This window comes from Leucoraja erinacea, chromosome 8, assembly GCF_028641065.1.
Source record: "Leucoraja erinacea ecotype New England chromosome 8, Leri_hhj_1, whole genome shotgun sequence".
Taxonomy (NCBI): Eukaryota; Metazoa; Chordata; class Chondrichthyes; order Rajiformes; family Rajidae; genus Leucoraja; species Leucoraja erinaceus.
In genome coordinates this window covers 19,202,327-19,221,859 of record NC_073384.1, presented here as the reverse complement: position 1 = coordinate 19,221,859, position 19,533 = coordinate 19,202,327, and the positions used below count along the sequence as shown (strand labels likewise).

The 19,533-nt window shown below is 42.6% G+C and overlaps 1 protein-coding gene across 5 annotated transcripts in view; it reads right to left on the bottom strand.

Annotated features, from left to right (window-relative positions):
• The window catches only part of LOC129699402 (collagen alpha-1(XII) chain-like), a 246,614-nt gene that overhangs the window by 88,175 nt on the left and 138,906 nt on the right, over positions 1-19,533 (bottom strand). For all 5 annotated transcript variants that reach the window (XM_055639133.1, XM_055639131.1, XM_055639134.1 and 2 more), the window contains 7 exons: positions 16,885-17,027; positions 10,925-11,054; positions 9,917-10,059; positions 9,503-9,632; positions 6,128-6,270; positions 5,842-5,971; positions 766-885 (listed from right to left, as the gene is read on the bottom strand). In XM_055639133.1, coding sequence (XP_055495108.1) covers positions 766-885; positions 5,842-5,971; positions 6,128-6,270; positions 9,503-9,632; positions 9,917-10,059; positions 10,925-11,054; positions 16,885-17,027 — 939 coding nt within the window. The remainder of the gene's footprint in view (positions 1-765; positions 886-5,841; positions 5,972-6,127; positions 6,271-9,502; positions 9,633-9,916; positions 10,060-10,924; positions 11,055-16,884; positions 17,028-19,533) is intronic.

Here is a 19,533-nt window from a genome sequence, read left to right as displayed (position 1 = left end):
CAATTACCCTCCCAGATTCGGCCTCAGCACAATCTCTTGCATCCGTATTTTCCTTGTAAGCCCATCTGCAGCAGATGTCAAATTATATACAACTTGTTTGTGGTTGGAATTAACATGTTTGCCCTATTTTATTGGACATTGTATTCATTACAATATGACATCTATTCACTTCCCCTTAATTAATCCAGCACCATCCAGCAATGATGACACCATTCATTATTACTTGAATGTAACGGCCCAGATGTATTTCCAGGCTAATAATGCTTTATCTAAACTTCATCCATGCGACTAATACCTCCAGAGTCAGGACAACCAAACAGCTCACCACATCTGCAAGAAACACAACATGAGAACCAAGCCCTACCTGTCTCAATCTAAGGATTTTGTTTTGTTTTAATATTAACAACACTTAAGGAATGGTTACAGAAATTTGTAATTATAGTAATTTCTGCCAAAGTCTAAGATGTGGATTTTGTGAACCTCTCTTTCTCTTTAACCTCCAAGATACAACCTACAAACAACCAATCTTGTGTCTTAATATTCTGTTGTACCTGTGAAACATACTGCATTTTTTACTGCTTTAAGTATGCTAAGTAAAATTACATTTATCTTATTGGACTCCCTGCAAGAAATCTAGAGATGGAAAGAGTGGGCAAAGTTGGTTTAGCCAGGGGGCAGGTACAGGAATGAAACAAAAATACATTGAAAAGCAATAAACATCAGGAATTTGTGGTACATGCAACATAGAAGCCTGTGTTTACCTACCTGTGGGCTTGTAAACAAGTTTGTATCCAAGGACTGGTGATGGAGCAGGGTCCCAAGTTACATGGAATCGTGTGTACCACTCATCAGAAACTCGAAGATTGCGAGGTTCCAGCAAGCCCACTGAGAAGCACATAGAAAGTATATTAGTGAATGGAACTCCGACTTTTTAAGTGGTAGTGAACTTTGTCCTGTTGATCAGATGTCTGACTTATTGGTCTTGAGTTGAACAGATTTATTGTCAAATATACAAAAAACAAAAATATCGAGACAAAATAACATTAAAAACTGACAAACCTAGAAACTGGATTTCACCTATTTTTAATGCACTAAAACATTGTTGTTTTTGGCATTACAACAAATCAGCTCACCAATTAAAATTCACAAAATTGTACAAATTCAACATGCCAGGGTAAAGATGCATCAAAAGAGATTTCCACACCTTGATGGGACCACACTCAACTGAATGTAACTTCCAGCATTTTATTGAGCAGCAATGGGTGGCAAATGAAAGAGTAGCTGCCTCACAGCTCCAGCAGTCCAAGTTTGATTCTGATCTCTAAGATTGTATAATCTCCCTGTAGTTACCTTCCACTGGTTACCTTCCACAACTCAAAGAACTGCAGGTAGTCAGTTGATTAGTCCATGTAAAAAAAAATTCTATTGTGTGGGTGAGTGGTAAAATGTGGGGGAAATGGGACATTGATGGGAATGTGAGGAGAAAATAGGATTAGTGCAGGATTAGTAGTTGATGCTCAGCATGGACATGGTGGGCTTTAGTACTCTAATTCTCTGATTATATGAACAATCAGGGAAGAGTATCAACTGTTAAAAGCACCTTTCTGCATGGAAGGCAACTGCAGAGTAACCATGGATGAGAGAACAGATGCAAGGGAGAGAGCTCCCAGAATATTTGAGATATGGGTTCTTGTTAGGAAACAGATCTTGTACCCCATGAGGACAGAAGACACAACATAGCCACCAGAAGAACCCTGGAAAGAACTAGCTCCAATTGTCTCCTGGTATAAAAAGCCTTGCATGATGAAGCAATGCAAAATAAATGTTGTGTCTTCACAATGCAAGCAGATCATTGAAAATATTGCTCCCCCTCACAAAGCCAAAGACTAGTTGTGATTAACTTAACCATTTACTGCAATCACTCAACCTGCAGTAAGCCTCTACATCCTTCCTTTAATGGCACAATCAGAACTGCACATGATATTCTAAATGTGGCCTAACCCAATAGCGTATGTGCTTGAAAGATAATCCACCAGATGATTTCCCACTTCTTTTCTGCTGTTATCTGACAAAGACGAGGGTGTAGTTCCATTCTTCCAACCCTCCCCATTATGGAACATGCACATTTTTTAATCTGCACTTTCTGTGTAACTGTAATATTATTATGCTGTAACACTATATTCTGCACTCTGATATTTTACTCCTGTACTTATGTATGCCTTGATAGTACATGCGTATAGTGTGATGTTGATTGGATAGCATGCAAACAAAACTTTTCACTGTATCTTGATACTCATGACAATAATAAACTAATACCAATACCACTCTCCGTACTTGTGTTAGCACTTTTGGGAGCAATGAACTTGGATCCTAAAATGCCTTTGTACTTCAATGTTGTTAAAGGTCTTGATATTAACTGTATAGTTTTTCTTTCCATTTGACATCATGAAATGCAACACCTCACAACTGCCCAAATTAAACTCCATCTGCTGTTTCTCCACCTATATCTGTAAATAGTCTACATTATTTAACAGCCCTCTGCACTGTACATATGTTCACCAATATCTTAGCAGCCTTCTGCACTGCACATAAGTCCACTAATTAAGCAACCCATCAACATTTTTGTCCAAGTTACTTATCTATATCATAAATGACAGAGATTGCAGCATTGTTCCCTGTGGAATATCACTGGTCACAGACCTCCAGCCAGAATAACACCCTTCCACCACTATTATCTGTATTGTTAAGCCAATACTGAATTCAAATTACCAACCAGTATGGAATTCAAACTACCAAGTCACCATGGATCCAATGCATCCTAATCTCCTGGATCAGCCTACCGAAAAGGACTCTGGTAAAGTCCATGTAGACAAAACCCACCCAATCACCATTGTCACCTTTGCTCAATCCATTTTTCAAGGTATGACCTGCCGTGCAAAGGCAGTGCAATACAAGTGCTTCACAAAAGGGGAGCCTAAATGTAATGTTAAATTAATGAGATCTGGATAGAACTAAGAGTGGCTCCAAGAGTGGTGAATCTCTGGAATTCTCTGCCACAGAAGGTAGTTGAGGCCAGTTCATTGGCTATAGTTAAGAGGGAGTTAGATGTGACCCTTGTGGCTAAGAGGGTGATCTCTGGGTATGGAGAGAAGGTAGTTGAGGCAGTTCATTGGATGCTTTAAGAGGGAGTTGGATTACCAGTGGCTAAAGGGATCATATTGAATGGTGGTGCAGGTACTCGAAGGGCAGCCAATCATATTGAATGGCGATACTCCTGCGAAGGGCTATTTTCCACTGTTTTTATGTTTCTATGTTTCTAAGATCTGGGTCAGGTATGTGTCCAAATTAGGTAAGGGCAGAAGATTTATTTTCCAAAGAGCAGAACTGAAATTTGTACCTTTAATCTGACAGCTTTATGGTCACGTTCATGGAAACCAGCCTTCTATTTAAACTGAAGTGAATTTCTGAATATGCCATGGTGAGATTTGAACTCTGGATATAATTACGAAAAATGTTATTCATTCACAATGTTGTAATGATTTGACACATGCTGTCTGATAAAGCTTTGTATCTTCCATAAGCAATTGGACATGCACTCAAAAGTGTCCATCTGCAGGGTGATAACAATAGAAACCAGGTTTAAGACATCATTGGAGAGCTTGTTCAAGGCTCTGGCATAGGCATTGTGAGCCTAATGTCCCCTCCTGCGGTGGAAGAATTCTGTAGCGGAAATCTTTTACGCAGAGAAATATGATGGTATGGAATACACTGCTTGAAAGAGACTTTCAAAATAAATTTGATAAATACTTGCATAAACAACATTTGCAAGCGATGAGGAAAGAGCAGTGTGTGGAACTAATTCAATAGTTCTTTCAAAGAACCGATCTGTCAAGTGGCCTCTTTCCTTGGTTATTCATACCATGATTAAACACATGTGTATCCTAACAAAAATAAATGAATAGTAAAATCTGTGCTATTTTATCTTCTTTTCATGGTTAAGCCATAAAAGCAATGAATCACAGTGAACTTCGAGTAGTACTAATGAGAGAAAAAGATGTAGATTTCCAACATTATATATCAGAGGTTGCCCTGTGTTATTGTATTTCTAACCCTCTATCAGATTTCTATGCTTTTTGTTTTTGTTTGAATTACGAGCGCATTGCTTCTAGTGTGGTATGTTGGATATGTAATACAAAGGCATGGTTTGCTCATGGAGTAGCTAACAGCATCTGTGGTTTCAAGTAAGTGATTTTGAAGCATTGTTTGGAATGAACCCATCATAGTTTCAGCATACGCATGGCAGTGTGCCATTATTTACACACTGCAGATCGGATGCCAGTATTTTCATTGGACCATTGAGACAAACTGCTTATTTGTAACAATGTTTGGGAGTGTGTCAGCATCATAAGGAGTCTCCAAATGGCAGACAATTATTTTGAGTAGGGGGGGGGGGGGGGGGGGGGGGGGGGCAAGGAGTGTGTCGGCATGGCGGATATAGGTCCACTCTAACAAATGACCTACAATTAAATATATTAATGTTGATGCTGTGATCAAGTCCCGAGTTATCTGCTGTGGGTCATTTGCATCTGAGGCAGAATGACTGAAGTCCCATTTCAACAAATTGACTTTGTAGTTCAGGATGCATCCCCAATGTAATGTGAAGGGTGTGATTCACTGACCATAATACTTTCCTTAAAGGGTAAACAAAGATGCTATTGATCTCTTTCAGATGATATCAAGGATCCCGCAGGCCAGTTTGTAAATAGCAGCAGTGTTATCTTTGGTGATATAGTCCCAATGTATATAACTCGATCAATATCACTACAAGCCAAATAAGCTGATTATCACCTGCAAAATACTTATAGATCCGGAGCATGCCAATTTTTTAGCATTATTATGGAAATATAACATACTTTGTCAAAATGTAGTATATTTTAGTTAGTATTTTGGGCTCTCCTGAGATTATGACTTTAAGTACATCAATGTGAATCAAATGCATCATAATGCAACACTTGTGAAGAATGGCCATAGGTTATAGCTTTGTCACACTTTTGTAAACTGACGTTTACATCGCAGTGCTGTTATACTGTCATTTCTACATGACGTTCGGTGCTCAAACAATTGACGGCCAAACACAAGTAGTGCAGAGTTGTGTTCATTCCTGCTATGGAAAGATTGAGTCAGCCAATGTCACTAATTTTATTAAATGTGAGACAGCCAATGCCACTGATTCTATTAAATGTCTAACCTTAAGATTTGAGTTTGCATGTGCAAAAAGCCTACTAACACAAATGGCAGAACCACTACCCTTGTACAACTTGCAGACATGCAGAATGACTAACCGCAGAGAACTGATTTTAGCAAAGAATGGAAAACAAATAATTGGAGGTGATCAACTTTAAGCAACTTTGCTGATAACCAACTATAAACAAAGGGTGAAAAACAACCCCATATTTGAAGAAGATCCGATGACATCATGCTAATGGATGACTGATGTAAAGGAATATGTGAAAGAAATGTAATTGGATAAGAAGGGGGAAGGAAAGCTTTGTTTAAAAAGGTATATAAGGTAATGCCTTAAGAAGAGGAGTAGCGACTCTTTGCAGGGTTGCCTGGCCTGCAGTCGGGTGAACTGATGTGAAGACTCTGCTCAATAAAAACGTACGTTTTTGGGAACCCAGTGGTCTGGTCGATTATTGTCGCAACAACCGATGAAAAAAGGCTTGAACCCTCAGTAGCATTTATTTTCTTGTATTTGACAGCTAAGAAAGATCAGTTATTACTTTCTCATGACCAGGTGATTAGAGAAAAAAAAAACAGCAATGAATTAAAGATGATTACCTGTCCTCCCATCTCCAGTCAACTGCCCTCCATCTCCATCCTCATACATGGCCACAACATTAATTCTGTAGGGGGTATCATGCGTGAGTGGTTGCAGAATCACATTGTTTCTTCTTGCAGGAACAAAGGTCTGGAACAAAATTAATGTTTGAAAAAAACAATGTTAAATCAGGTCAGACTAAAGGAGAGAGCCGATGTAGAGGAGGGAAGTGGGGAGACATAATTTCAAATAATATAATTTTTATATACAATCAAATCTATAAGCCAGATTGCAAAATCTACTTACAAATTCCTCAATTGGGTCTCCAACAGTTGGAGCATATATTATCCTGTACTGCTGTACTGGTCCCTCTGCATGGTCCCAGCTCACAGCCAAGCTGTTGGTGGTTTCATCATACACCCTCATGTTTCTTGGCCCACTACGAGTTACTACAGGGGGGAAAAAAATGTCTCGTGAAAAAGTGTAGATACTTTCACGCAGGGCACGCTACGTAGAAAATAAAATGTAGAGACAGTCCATTGTGTCTAATTGGCACATGCTTCATATTTCTGTTCCATTCAAGCCTCCTCCCATCTCCCTTTATTTAACCTATTAGCACTATTTTTTTTATTTCACCCTTCCTCATTTATTTATCAGCTGCATCTAAGCTCGTCTGCACTGATTGCCTCATCTAACCCCAACATTGTGAGTTCCACATTCTCACTGTACTCTTAAGTATATAAACATCTCCAGGTAATGTAGTAAAAACACAAGTAAGATATTGCACAGCAAAATGTCCCTGCATTATAACACAAGGATAATTATTTTACATTAGATCACCATGTAATATTTGTTTCTTCACACTTGCCGACTGCCCTTTTAAGCAGGGCAAAAAAATGCATTAAATATTTAAGGAGGCATGAGAAGAACATTTTCACCAAAACAGAAGAGCTGGATCTACAATTCACTGCCTGAAAGAATGGGAGAGGAGTGATCTTCACCACATTTGACGTGTTCTTGCCGGTATCTAAATAAATCTGTTTAAGAAACCAATTTATTTACAGGGGCGATCGGGAAGGGTTTCGTACTGATATTATTTATACTCTTGGGTCAATGAATTGTCACTTCAGGAAAACTATCTTCATCCTGTTCAATGGTCAGTTATCATTGCACAAAATAATTTTTTTTTAAACGTACGATGTTGGGAATTTGAATTAAAATCAGAAAATGCAGCAACTGTGGATAGAAACACAGTTAATGTTAAAGGTCAAAGACCCTTCACAGTTGCTGACTTGCCTGCTGAGCATGCTGCAATTGTACAAAAGGCTCTTTGTTGGGATGATGCTTATCTGTCTCAGGTTTACTGGCATTCTAACTCATTAGAGATAAAGTGCTGAAAGAAATCAGCTGATGGATCCCAACCCAAGATATCGTCTGTCCACTTTCCTGCACAGATGCTGTCTGACCAGTTGGTTTTGGGTTTTTTTTTGTTCAAGATTCCAGCATCCGCTGTCTCTTGTGTCTTCTCTCTTAACTCATTGGAGACATGTTTCATATTACAGTGCCAGAAGACTTAGGGCAGGAAAATAGAATCAGGCTGGGTATCCTTTTTTTTCCAACCAGCAGCACATGTTGTACTAACTTTTATATGAGTGCAGTTCTAAATACATAAACACTGCAGGTATTGATCCTGCCCCCCAATGAATCTCAGCATGATCAATCATCTCTTGGAAATGCCAATATCAAGGTTCATGACTAGCAGAAACCTATTTCCCTCACCCCCAAGAGTGTTAATAAGCTTAAAGTTCAAGGTCAACATTTCTTCAATGTGGTCTTTGTGTAATAATGACTGATCATTGAACAGGATGGTACTGTTTTCATCGGGTGGCAATTTATTGATCAAGGATTGTATTTTATTCTCTCCAGGCTTCATGAATATGAATCAAAGGGAAGTGGATAATTACGTGGAGTTGAAATTACAATTAAATCGGCCATAATAACATCACATTCGCCCAGCCCCGATGCGAGGTTTGATCGCCCGGCACAGGAGGAGCCGATATCCCCCCCGATGCGGGAGCTAATTGCCTCGACGCAGAGGGCAGTTGCGAAGAACCAAGATCATCTCATCAACGGAGGGCTCGAGGCCCCCGACCGCGGGAGAACAAAGGGAAGGGACTTGAACTTTATTTCACCTTCCATCACAGTAAGGAATGTGTAGGAGTCACTGTGGTGGATGTTCATGTTAAAGTGTGTTTTGGGTGTTCTATTGCTTTTTATTTGTATGACTGACATGGCAAATGAAATTCCTCGTATGTTGCAAAACATACTTGGCAAATAAAGTATTATTCTGATTCTGATTCTGATTAAATAGGAGTGCAGTGTGCGGGGGGAGGGGGAGAGGGAAGCAGAGATGGTGGTTCCTTATAGGTAAGAGTGTAAATTTGTATATATCTCAATTCTGCTTCAATCTTCTCACAAAACACGATTGCCTGCCAGTTTAGTCATTCCTAATAATTATACTTAAAAGCAATGATACATACAAACAAGGTGGCACAGTAGTACAGATGATGGAGATACTGCCTCACAGCACCAAAGACCTGGGTTCAATTCTGATCACAAATGCAGAATGTGTGAAGCTTGAATATCATAATCACAATCACAATAATATTTTATTAGCCAAGTACGTTATGCAACATACGAAGAATTTAATTTGCCAGGTCAGCCATACAAATATAAAGCAATTGAACACACAAAACATATTTTAACATCAAGCACAGTGACTCCTCCACATTCCTCACTGATGGAAAGCGAAAAAAAGTTCAATCTCATCCCTTTGCTCTCCCGTGGTCGAGGGCCTCGAGCCATCCGTTGATGGGACGATCTTGACTGCCGTGGCCGTCGGCGTTTTGTGCCTCCGTGTCGGGGTGATCCAGCTCATGCATCGGGGGGGATGTCAGCTCCCGCATGCCAGGCGATCGAACTCTGCGTCTGGGCTGGTCGAGCCTCTGCGTTTGTCGGAGCTCCCGACTAGCCTCTCCCGACTGCGAGCTCTTGATTGTATGTCTGCAGGCCGCGGTTGAAGCGATCCCAGGCTAGGGGTCGGCTCCGATATTAAGTCTGCGCCCGGAGTGGGGCCCAAGGTCAGTCCGAGGTGGCCTCCATCTCCATCGATGGTAGGCCGCAGAGCGACCGGAGACTTGACCTGGAAACATTGCGTCTCCGGCAAGGTAAGAAACTGAAAAAAAAGTTTTCCCCTCCTCCCCCCCCCTCCCCCCACATAAAACAAACCGGAGAACATTTACACAGACTTATAAAATGCACCAACATTTTTTTTAAATGACAAAACAAACAGACTGTTGGCGGGGTTGCCAATTGTTCGGCGCCCCTGGTGGTCTCCATGTGACCACATGGGTTCCTCCGTGTGCACCAGTTTACTGCCACATCCTAAAGACGTACTGGTTTGAAGGTTAATTGGCCTCAGTAAATCGCCCCAGGGAGTGGACACAAAAGTGGAATAACATAGAACTAATATGAATGTGTGATCAATGGTTGGTGTGGACTCGGTGGGCCGAAGGGCCTGTATCCATGGTGTATTTTTCAATCAAGATATACAGAATCACAGCCGCATGCTAACATATTCATACATGAACACAGACCAACTAAAACAGGTATTCAACCTACATGTCCTGCCTCTATCGGCGAGCTGACCACCTTCCCCATCCGCATACAAGGCCACCACATTGACAGAATATGGTGTGTCTGGCTGCAGGCGATCCAAAAGGACATTGTTGGTGTTTCCTGGCACCACCATCTGCTCAACAAAAAACAGCTCCATATCAGCACATCCACAACTATGAAATGGAGTGGTCCTACCAAACAACAGTTACCATTATTACATCAGTGAATTAACTACTTGCATCAAGACTGCATACATTGCATTTCCCCAAACTTGAATAATAGAGGGGGGAAAAATCAATGGACATTGTTGCTTTGTTTCTAAATTATTGACACTCAGAGAGTTATGAAAAGGTGTAAAATAATCAATTGTAAATGTACATAGAACTAATGTGTCATTGGAATGGTGCAATGACTTACAGATTGCGAGGGTTGGGTCCCAGTCAGAGGTGCGTAGACCACCCTGTACTGCTGCACAGGACCGGGAGCACTGGTCCAATGGACATTCAGGGTGTTTGGTGATGGGTTGAAGACTTTAACATTCCCTGGTGCTCCACGAATTACTGAACAGCCACACAAGAAAAACATTCCATTACATTTTCAGTATAGAGAAGGCATTTCAGAGCAACAGATAGATGTAAGTAACGTAACCAGTATCCCACACTTCATCTCACCACAACCTTGTGAATGCACTAGCCTTGTTCAGAGTTGATTAATGCTTTGGGTTGGAAGACAATGCAATGGCAAAGAAAATATGATCACAGTGGCCTCAACCACTTGTTAGCTATTAGTTACTATGGAATGTTATCCAGAATACTCCACTACCTTTGGAGAATATTCTTAGAGGATTGGACAGGGTAGATGCAGGAAAGATGTTCCCGATGTTGGATAAGTCCAGAACCAGCGGTCACAGTTTAAGAATAAGGGATAGACCATCTAGGACTGAGATGAGGAAAAACCTTTTCATCCCGAGAGTTGTGAATCTGTGGAATTCTCTGCCACAGAAGGCAATGGAGGCCAATTCACTGGATGTTTTCAAGAGGGAGTTAGACTTAGCTCTTAGGGCTAAGGGAATCAAGGGATATGGGGGAAAAGCCAGAACGGGGTACTGATTGGGGATGATCAGCCATGATCACATTGAATGATGGTGCTGGCTCGAAGGGCCGAATGGCCTACTCCTGCACCTATTTCCTATGTTCTGTTGAATAGCACTGGACCTCCATGGGAGTCATTTCACCATAAGGGCTACAGAAACATAAGTAGAAAAATCTCACATACCCTCTTGAAGATGAATCAGGTGACATATTAACTACCAGTCATGCAGTAACAGCCACATTTCAAGAATTCAAAGGATATAAGAATTAGTCACCAGGAGATTAAAGTAGGAAGTTAACCGATTTTGAGGCTGACATCTCACTAAGAACTCACATGTTTTTCCAGTGCTGGACTTCGGAGCTCCATCACCTTCTCTAAACACAGGAACCACTGTAACATCATAAGGTGTATCGGGATGCAAGCTCTTCAGGACCGTACTGTGTGTGTTTCCCGAGACTGTGACCTGCAATATAAAAACAAGCACTACTCATCATCTGGGAATTATACCAGATGGATTACAATGATATGTAGGAAAGAACTGCAGATGTTGGTTTAAATTGAAGGTAGACACAAAATGCTGGAGTAACTCAGCGGACAGGCAGCATCTCTGGAGAGAAGGAATGGGTGATGTTTTGGGTCGAGACCCTTCTTCAGACTGATTACAATGATACATTGGTAAAGTTATTGAACAAATCATCTAATGACCTGGACTGAGAATTCATTGGAAGACAAGTTCAAATACCACTACCGATTTCAACACAACTTAAAAATTAAAAATGGAAAATACTTGGTAGTGTTAGTACAAACCATGTCATATTATTATCAAGCTAACCAAAACTCCCTCACAGTCTTCTGGAGAAGGAGTCCTTTCATGATGACTCGGTCTGGTTAATATGTCACTCCTGTCTGAGGTCATACTAGTTGATTCTCATTTACCCTCTCAAGCGGTTTAACAATCAGTTCCATTGCATAAAATCAAAAAAGTGATACTGGCGATGTCAACATATATCGAAGCGCTGCGTATATTGAAGCGCTAAATATATATCGAAGCATACATATATGGATGCTTTCCTTTTTGCAAAGCCATTTACAAAAAGGAAAGCAAAGTACCTGTAAAAGAAGATTGATGAAGGTATGATAACATACACTGTCTGGAGAGACTTTGGCCAATGCATTTGATATGATTTTGCAGGGTCTGCTCATCCAAAAGGTTAAGGCACATGGGATCCAAACAAGCTAACTAATTGGATCTAAAATTGGCTTGGAGATGGGAGGTATAAGGAAACGATGGAGGTACGCAATGTTGAGACTTGTGGTATACCACAGGACTTTTGGTTGTGTTTTATGACTTGGATGTGAATGTAGGAGGTATGGTGAGTAAGCATGCAGATGACACAGAATTTGGGGGTGTTGTGGATAGTTAGGAAGGATAGAAAAATAGAATATATAGATCAGATGGAAAGTTGGGGGAGAGCATTTGCAAATGTAATTTAATCCAATAAGTAAAAAACGATGCATTTTAGGAAATCAAATAGGGAAAGGACAATCCTAGTAAAATATAGGGCACTAAGAAATGCTGATGAACAGAAGGACCTTGGGTTTGAACATAAATCCCTGAAATATGGGTGGTGTAGAAGGCATATATGTATGCTTCCCTAGGAGGTAAAATATAAAAGTTGGGTTGTTTTGTTGCAAATTTATAAAATACTGCTTAGACTGTATTTTGGATATTCTTGGGATAATCTTAGCTATCTCATGCTCACTCTTTGCCCTCCTGATTTCCTTCTTAAGTATGGTCCAACATTCCATATACTCCTCCAAAGATAGGAAGGACTAGGAATACTTTATTGTCACATGTGACTAGGCACAGTGAGATTCTTTGCTTGCATACACAATGTATCCAAATAGCAGTCACCTATGACAAAGTTACAAAGCACACCGGCTCCCCATTTTGTCATCCCCGCCCGCCCAACAGTTTCCCCAAGCCAGGTCCCAATTGTCCATTGGTCTCCCCCACCTTCTTCACGCCAGGTCCTCCATTGTTCTTCCCCTCCCCCCCACACAATGGTCTCCCCACGCCGGGTCCTCCATTGTTATTCCCCTCCCCCTCTCATGGTGGCCCTCCACGCTCTCATCGACCGTCGATCGCGGGACGAACCGCGAAGCATCGCCGTCGGTGCAAGGCTTCACCATCGCCGAGGCCCCATCGTCGCGACGCTTCACTGCTGCCGCCGCCGAGGCCTCACCGCTTTCGACGCCCCACTTCACGCCTCCTTGGTGCCGACCCGGCCCCCAGCCATGGGCTCCGTCGGCTGCTTCGCCCGACCTCTACGCGGCGATCCGGGAGGCATTGAGACTGCAGCACTTCGATAAAGGCCTTCAGCCGTGTTCACAGTCCACAGCCGTCGGGAAGCCTTCTAGCTGCGCGATGCACTTGATCACAGCTGCTTATACTTTAAACATGCTTCCTTCCTTTTCCAGACCAGAGCCTCCATTTATCTCGTCATGCAGGGTTTCTTACTCCTAGCCCTTCACTTTACCAGGAATTCGCACTATCACACTTTTAAAAGCAACCCACTTTCTTGAACTCCATTTGCCTGCAATCAACATACTCCAACTTAGCATGTTCCTGTCTAATACCATCAAGGTTAGCTTTGCTGCTGAACCATCTTGAATTCCCTGTTCTTATCCATAACAATTTTAAAGTTAATGGAAAACTGTGGTCGCTGGTCCCAAAATGCCCACCCACTCTTCAATCACTTATCTTACACAATTTCCTAAATTAGATCTAGCTTTGCCTTATCCCTAGTAGGGCCCTTTACATATTGCCTGAGGAAGCTTTCTTGAACACACTGGACAAATTTAATTGAAATAAATGCAATTTAATACAACTGTCTTTCCTTTCTCCTTGCAGTGTTCCTGACTGTCCTGAATTTGCTGTCTTGACTTCTATCCCTGTCTTGACTTCTATCTTGCTGAGGAGATAGAAAGAAGGTGGGTGCTGGGAGAGGTATATTGGAATTATAAGAAGGTAGATAGAGCCAAGTCAGAATCTTTTTTGCATGGTAGGAATTTTTTAAGGAGAAAGGAAGGAATTTTCAAAGTGATTTGAAAGGAAAGGTTTTTTTTTTATACAGAGAGGTTGGTAACTGGAACTCACTGAAGTTAATATCGAATCACATCAGATATATTTGGATAGGCACTCAAATCAGAAAGGCAAGGAAGGATACAGACCTAATGCGAGCAAATGGGATTGGTGTAGATGTGCAACAACGGCGCACGAACATGGTGGGTGGAAGGGCCTGTTTCTGGGCTATATAACTCTATGACTAACTCTAGGAAGCAAGCAAGTTAAGCAAGTGGGCAAGAAGATGGTAGGCAGAATGCGGTGGGGGAAAATAATAAGGTGTGCATGTTAGAAGAAAAAATACACAGAGTTTGAAATATGAAACAGTTAAATGTGTGTACTGAAAGATCTTGGTGTACTAATTCATGAAAAACAAATGTTAAAAAAAATGGATTGCGCCTATTTTTAAGCATGGCCACATTTGGCTGATGTCCAATCAGGTTTCCCATTATGAGTTCAAGCAATTACTAATTCACCAGTCAGAGAAGGCATCAGTCTTTAAAGGATTAGTCTTTAAAGGCATATTCCCATGACAGGCATTTAGCAGCAACAAACACTTTGGCTACCATGGAGACAGAGGCTGCAGGGGAGAGATGGACAGACCCTACATTTATGCATCGAGTCTAGCAATTTATAGTCAATGTGATATGTGCCAGAATGAAGCTTTTAATCACAGTCACAGAATTAAACGAAATGAACCAGGCCATTTGGCCCAACTCATCCATGGTGTCTTCCTGTGCCAGTCCAATTTACCTGCATGTGGCCCATATCTCTCTAAGCATTCCCTATATATGTACATATCTATATGTGCCTAAGCTGGGACATCCTTCATCTGCCTGCTCTTTCTGCTGCTTTCCAGCTCAGTCACATCGCCCTCAAGCACTAGGTCACCAGAGAACATAGAGCAGTGCAGCACATGATGTTCGTGCCGATCATGATACCAAGTTCAACTGGTCTCATCTGCCTGTACATGATGCCTATTCCTCTGTTCATTGCACCTCTAAGTGCCTATCTAAAAACCTCAAACATTACTATCGCAAAGCCTCCACCACCATCCCTCACACATCTCCATGCCCTCCAGTGTTGGACAATTCCACCCTGAGGAAAAGGTTCTGATTGTCTACCCTATCTATGCCTCTCATAATTTTATGGAATTCTGTCAAGTCTCTCCTCGGCCTCCAATATTCCAGACAAAATAATCCGTTATCCATCTCTCCCTGTAGTTATACCCTTTAACACAAGCAGCATTCTGATAAACCTCTTCTGCACCCTCTCCAAAGCCACATTCATCCTGTAATGGGGCAATACTCAATACCATGACTGATGTACACCTTCTTTACCACTCTATCTATGTGTGTTGCAACATTCAGGGCACAACTTGGCACTCATTGTAACTACGGTTAGTTGCTGTATTTAGAGAGTGCATTGGTATGAATAGCCACAAAGTAGAGGCTCGTCTTTGTCACCAGGAATCAATTTAAACGCCGTGGAAAAGTAAAATTTGATCATTGACCTTTTTTTTCCAATTTAAGAGGGACTGCTGCTTTAGGTGTTGAGAACCTGCTTCCTCAGGCTGGAGAACCAAGATCTGGCACACTGACCAAGAATAAGATTCTTCTTTTATTTTTGTGCGGGGGAGATTGTTGTACATAATATGCCGTCAATGTTTTCTGCATTGCATCAGTGTTAATCACCTGGGGAAACGCCTGCTGTCTGTGATTTCATTCACATATGTAACACTGCTGGTGTTGGGGGGAGCAGTAGGTTATTGTTGAATTTACTGTTGCTTGGTAATTTATTCCTTTGTGTCTCTTAGTCAATTATTGGCACAAAAAGATGCAATCAAGGGATAAGAAGCCATGAATAGAAACCTGAACAACAATCTCCATTGAACTGATACCAGCCTTCTTTGCTCCTACGCAATGTTTTTGCACAACTCTGATGGTAGTGTGCATTCAGTGAACTTTACCCTAAGCTCTGAAATTCCTCCTAAAACCCCTCTGCCCTCTATTTCATTCTCCTCCTTCAAAACCTGCCACTTTGCCAGTTTTTAATTACTCCCCCAAAGACTCCTTAAGCAGCATTTAGCAAATATTTCCTGCATCTGTATTTTTTTTGGAGTCGAGAGAATGAGGGATGATATTACTGAAACATCAGATCCTAATGGACACAACAGGGAAGATGTTGCAATGTTTCCACTTGTGCGAAAGTTTCATACATGAAAACTTAGTAACAAGGAAAGGGGCTGGTATTTCAAATTGAGGTGCAGAGGAATTTCTTCTTATAGAGGGTGATGAATCTCTGGAATTCTCCCCGCCAGAGGTTAAAGTTAACTAAGAAGGAGCTAGATACATTTGTGAAAAATTGTGGCAGTTCTGGTTGACTGGATTCAGACACATCAATTACAGGATGTGGAGGTTTCAGAGAGGATCCAGAAAAGATTTTCCCCAATGCAGCCTGGCTTAGAGGGTATTAGCTATAAGGAGAGTTTGGACAAACTTGGATTTTCTTTTCTCTCTGGTGCATCGGAGTTTGAGGGGAGGCCAAAAGTACATAAAATTATAAGAGGCATTGATAGGGTAGACAGTCAGGACCTTTTTCACAGTGAAAATGTTAAAGATTAGAAGGTATAGCTTTGAGGCATAGAGGGGGAATGTTGAAAAAGATGTGAGGGTTGATTTTTTTTATACAAGTAGTGTTGCCTGGAATGCACTGCCAGGGATGGTGGTGAAACCAGATGCAAGCGTGCTTTTTAAGATAATTTTAGGTGGGCACATGGGAATGGACGTATATGGAGCACATGCAGGCAGAGGAGAATAGTTTAAATTGGCATCATGTTCTGCTCAGACATTGTTGGTTGAAGGACCTATTCCTATGCTGTACTATTTTATGTTCTGTAAGGGAATTGAGGGCTATTAGGAATAGGCACAGTAGCACAGATTTGCCTGGGGCAGATTAGCCAGGAGCATATTGGATGGCAGGCCAGGTGTCAGGGGATGTGTGGCCTACTCCTGATTTGTGCTTGTGTTCTTTGGTACATTCCTGTAAAATACCTTGGGATTATGCTACATTATAAAAACTGTTATTGTTTAATGCTGCCACACTAAATCTCGTAATGCTTGATTTCATCTGATAGTGACCATGAAAATGAAGTTGAGAAACTTACCACTTCTTCATTTCCAGGTCCAGCAGATGGAACATAATGGACCTTGTAGCGTCGCACGACACCTTCAGCGGGATCCCAGCTCACACTCAGTGTACTGGTTGATGGGTTGTACACCCTAAGATTTCGAACTGAAGCGAGTGGTTCTAGAAGAGAATGAGACCAATGGTTTTAAATCCTGCCTCAACAACAAGTATCAATGCTGCTCTCCTGATCGGAACTAATTACATTTCCTCGCCCTAGCCTTAGCCTCATGTCACCCTTCTACCATTTCATAATTTGATAATGTTATCTCAATTTTATAATTCAAGCAAGTGAGTATGACGGCATGTTGGTGCTGTTAGAATTGCACTCACTGAGGCAAGTAAAGATGGTTCCATCACAATCCTGTGCATTTCAGTCAGAAGACACATTTATCATTACAGAAAATGTAGGCAGTGACTGTACTCCGTTGCCACACCAATTATGTGGCTTGATCATTTAGATTTCTAGTCTCCAGGATATTAGAGCCATAAAATCGGAGCTGTACATCATGGAAGCTGGACCTTTAGCTCACCTTGTCATGCCAACCAAGTTGGCATACTGGGCTAGTCCCATTTCCTTGCATTTGGCCCAATGCCCTTCACACCTTTCCTATCAATTATCTGTCCAAATCTTCTATTATTATATAAAACTGTGTGCCTGTCACCTGCCATCCATCCGTCCGGCTGGCGGCTGCCTTTCTTCGTTTTGATTCGTTCCATCGTGTGATGTCACAATGCCCAATGTTCACATATGTCCAATCGGAATGGATCCATTTACATATGCCTTTGCAGGAGCCCCAGCCCATGGTGAACGTTCCATTGTGTGATGTCACAATGCCCAATGCTCAAAGACATTCTTGCCATAGAGGGAGTACAGAGAAGGTTCACCAGACTGATTCCTGAGATGTCAGGACTTTCATATGAAGAAAGACTGGATAGACTTGGCTTGTACTCGCTAGATTTTAGAAGATTGAGGGGGGATCTTATAGAAACCGATGTTGGGGAAGTCCAGAACAAGGGGTCACAGTTTAAGGATAAGGGGGAAATCTTCTAGGACCGAGATGAGAAAAACATTTTACACACAGAGAGTGGTGAATCTCTGGAATTCACTGCCACAGAAGGTAGTTGAGGCCTGTTCATTGGCTATATTTAAGAGGGAGTTAGATGTGGCCCTTGTGGCTAAAGGGATCAGGGGGTGTGGAGAGAAGGCAGGTACAGGATACTGAGTTGGATGATCAGCCATGATCATATTGACTGGAGGTGCAGGCTCGAAGGGCCGAATGGCCTACTCCTGCACCTGATTTCTATGTTTCTAAGTTTCCCTCTTCTCACGCCTCTCCCTCTCCCACCCATCACTCTCTCCCCCACCCACCCTTCACTCTCTACCCTATCCCCTTCCCTCTCTCCCCCGCCCCCATCCCCCTACCCCTCTGTCCCTCTTCCACCACTCCCCTTACCCCTCCCTCCCCACTCTTCCACCTCTCTTCCTCAACCCACCCCTTTCTCTCCCCCACTCCTCTCTCTCCCCCTCCCTTCCCCCTCCCTCCCCTCTCCAACCCCACCCCTTCCCCCTACCCCTCTGACCCTCCCCACACTTCCACCTCTCCCCCTCCCAATATCCCTCCCCACTCTTTCCCCCCTCTCCCCCCACCTCTCTCCCCCTCCCTCCACACTCTTACCCCTCCCTCCTCCTCTCCATCCCCATCCCCCCCCCCCACATCTCTCTCCCCTCCCCATCCCTCTCTCCCTCCTCTCTTCCACTTCACTTCTCTCCCCCCTTCCCCCTCCACTCTCCCCCTCCCCACTCTTTCCCCTCTCTCCACCCCCCCCCTCTCCCCCCCCCCCACCCCCCCCCCCCCCCCCCCACCCCCCCCCCCTCACCCACATCTGTCTCCCCATACCCCTTTCTCACCCCCTACCCCGCTCTCCTTTCCTTCCCAAATCTGTCCCGTTTCCTCCTCCTCCTCTCCCCTGTCCCCTCTCACCCTCCCCCCCCCCCCCCCCCCCCCCTCCCCCCCTCCCCCCCCCCCCCCCCCCCCCCCCCCCCCCCCCCCCCCCCCCCCCCCCCCCCCCCGCCCCCCCCCCCCCCCCCCCCACCCGCAACGCCGTTGGGGAAACAGACCCAACGGGTCTGCACTTGGTCTAGTATCTTTTAAAACTCATTATTGTATCTGCTTCTTGAACTTCTTTGGAACAGTGTAATAATATCATGCATTTTGACTTAATCCCTCATACTGTTAAGGAATTTGTCTTCTTATTGCTGAATGCAACTGTGCAATGTGCGAATGATTTCAATACATTTTCCATAATCCTTTTCCCAATCAGTTCATTCTACCACTGAGTTATTGAAAACATAATCTGTTTTTGTAAATGTCTTTCTTGCTCCCAAACTCATTATTTTTACATTTTTCAAACAAGTTATTTTCCTGTGGTCTCTTTGAAGGAAGTTGAGATGTTTGAGCCAAATGAGGAATTATTTGAACTATGGATTTCCAACTATATTTCAACAGCTCCAAGGCAATGTATTTAAGGACAAGCAGAGAAAGGGGAATTGAACTCTGCCAACTGAACATTGAAGATAAATTATAAACGGACAATGCTGAAAATGATCAGCAAGTCAATCAGTATC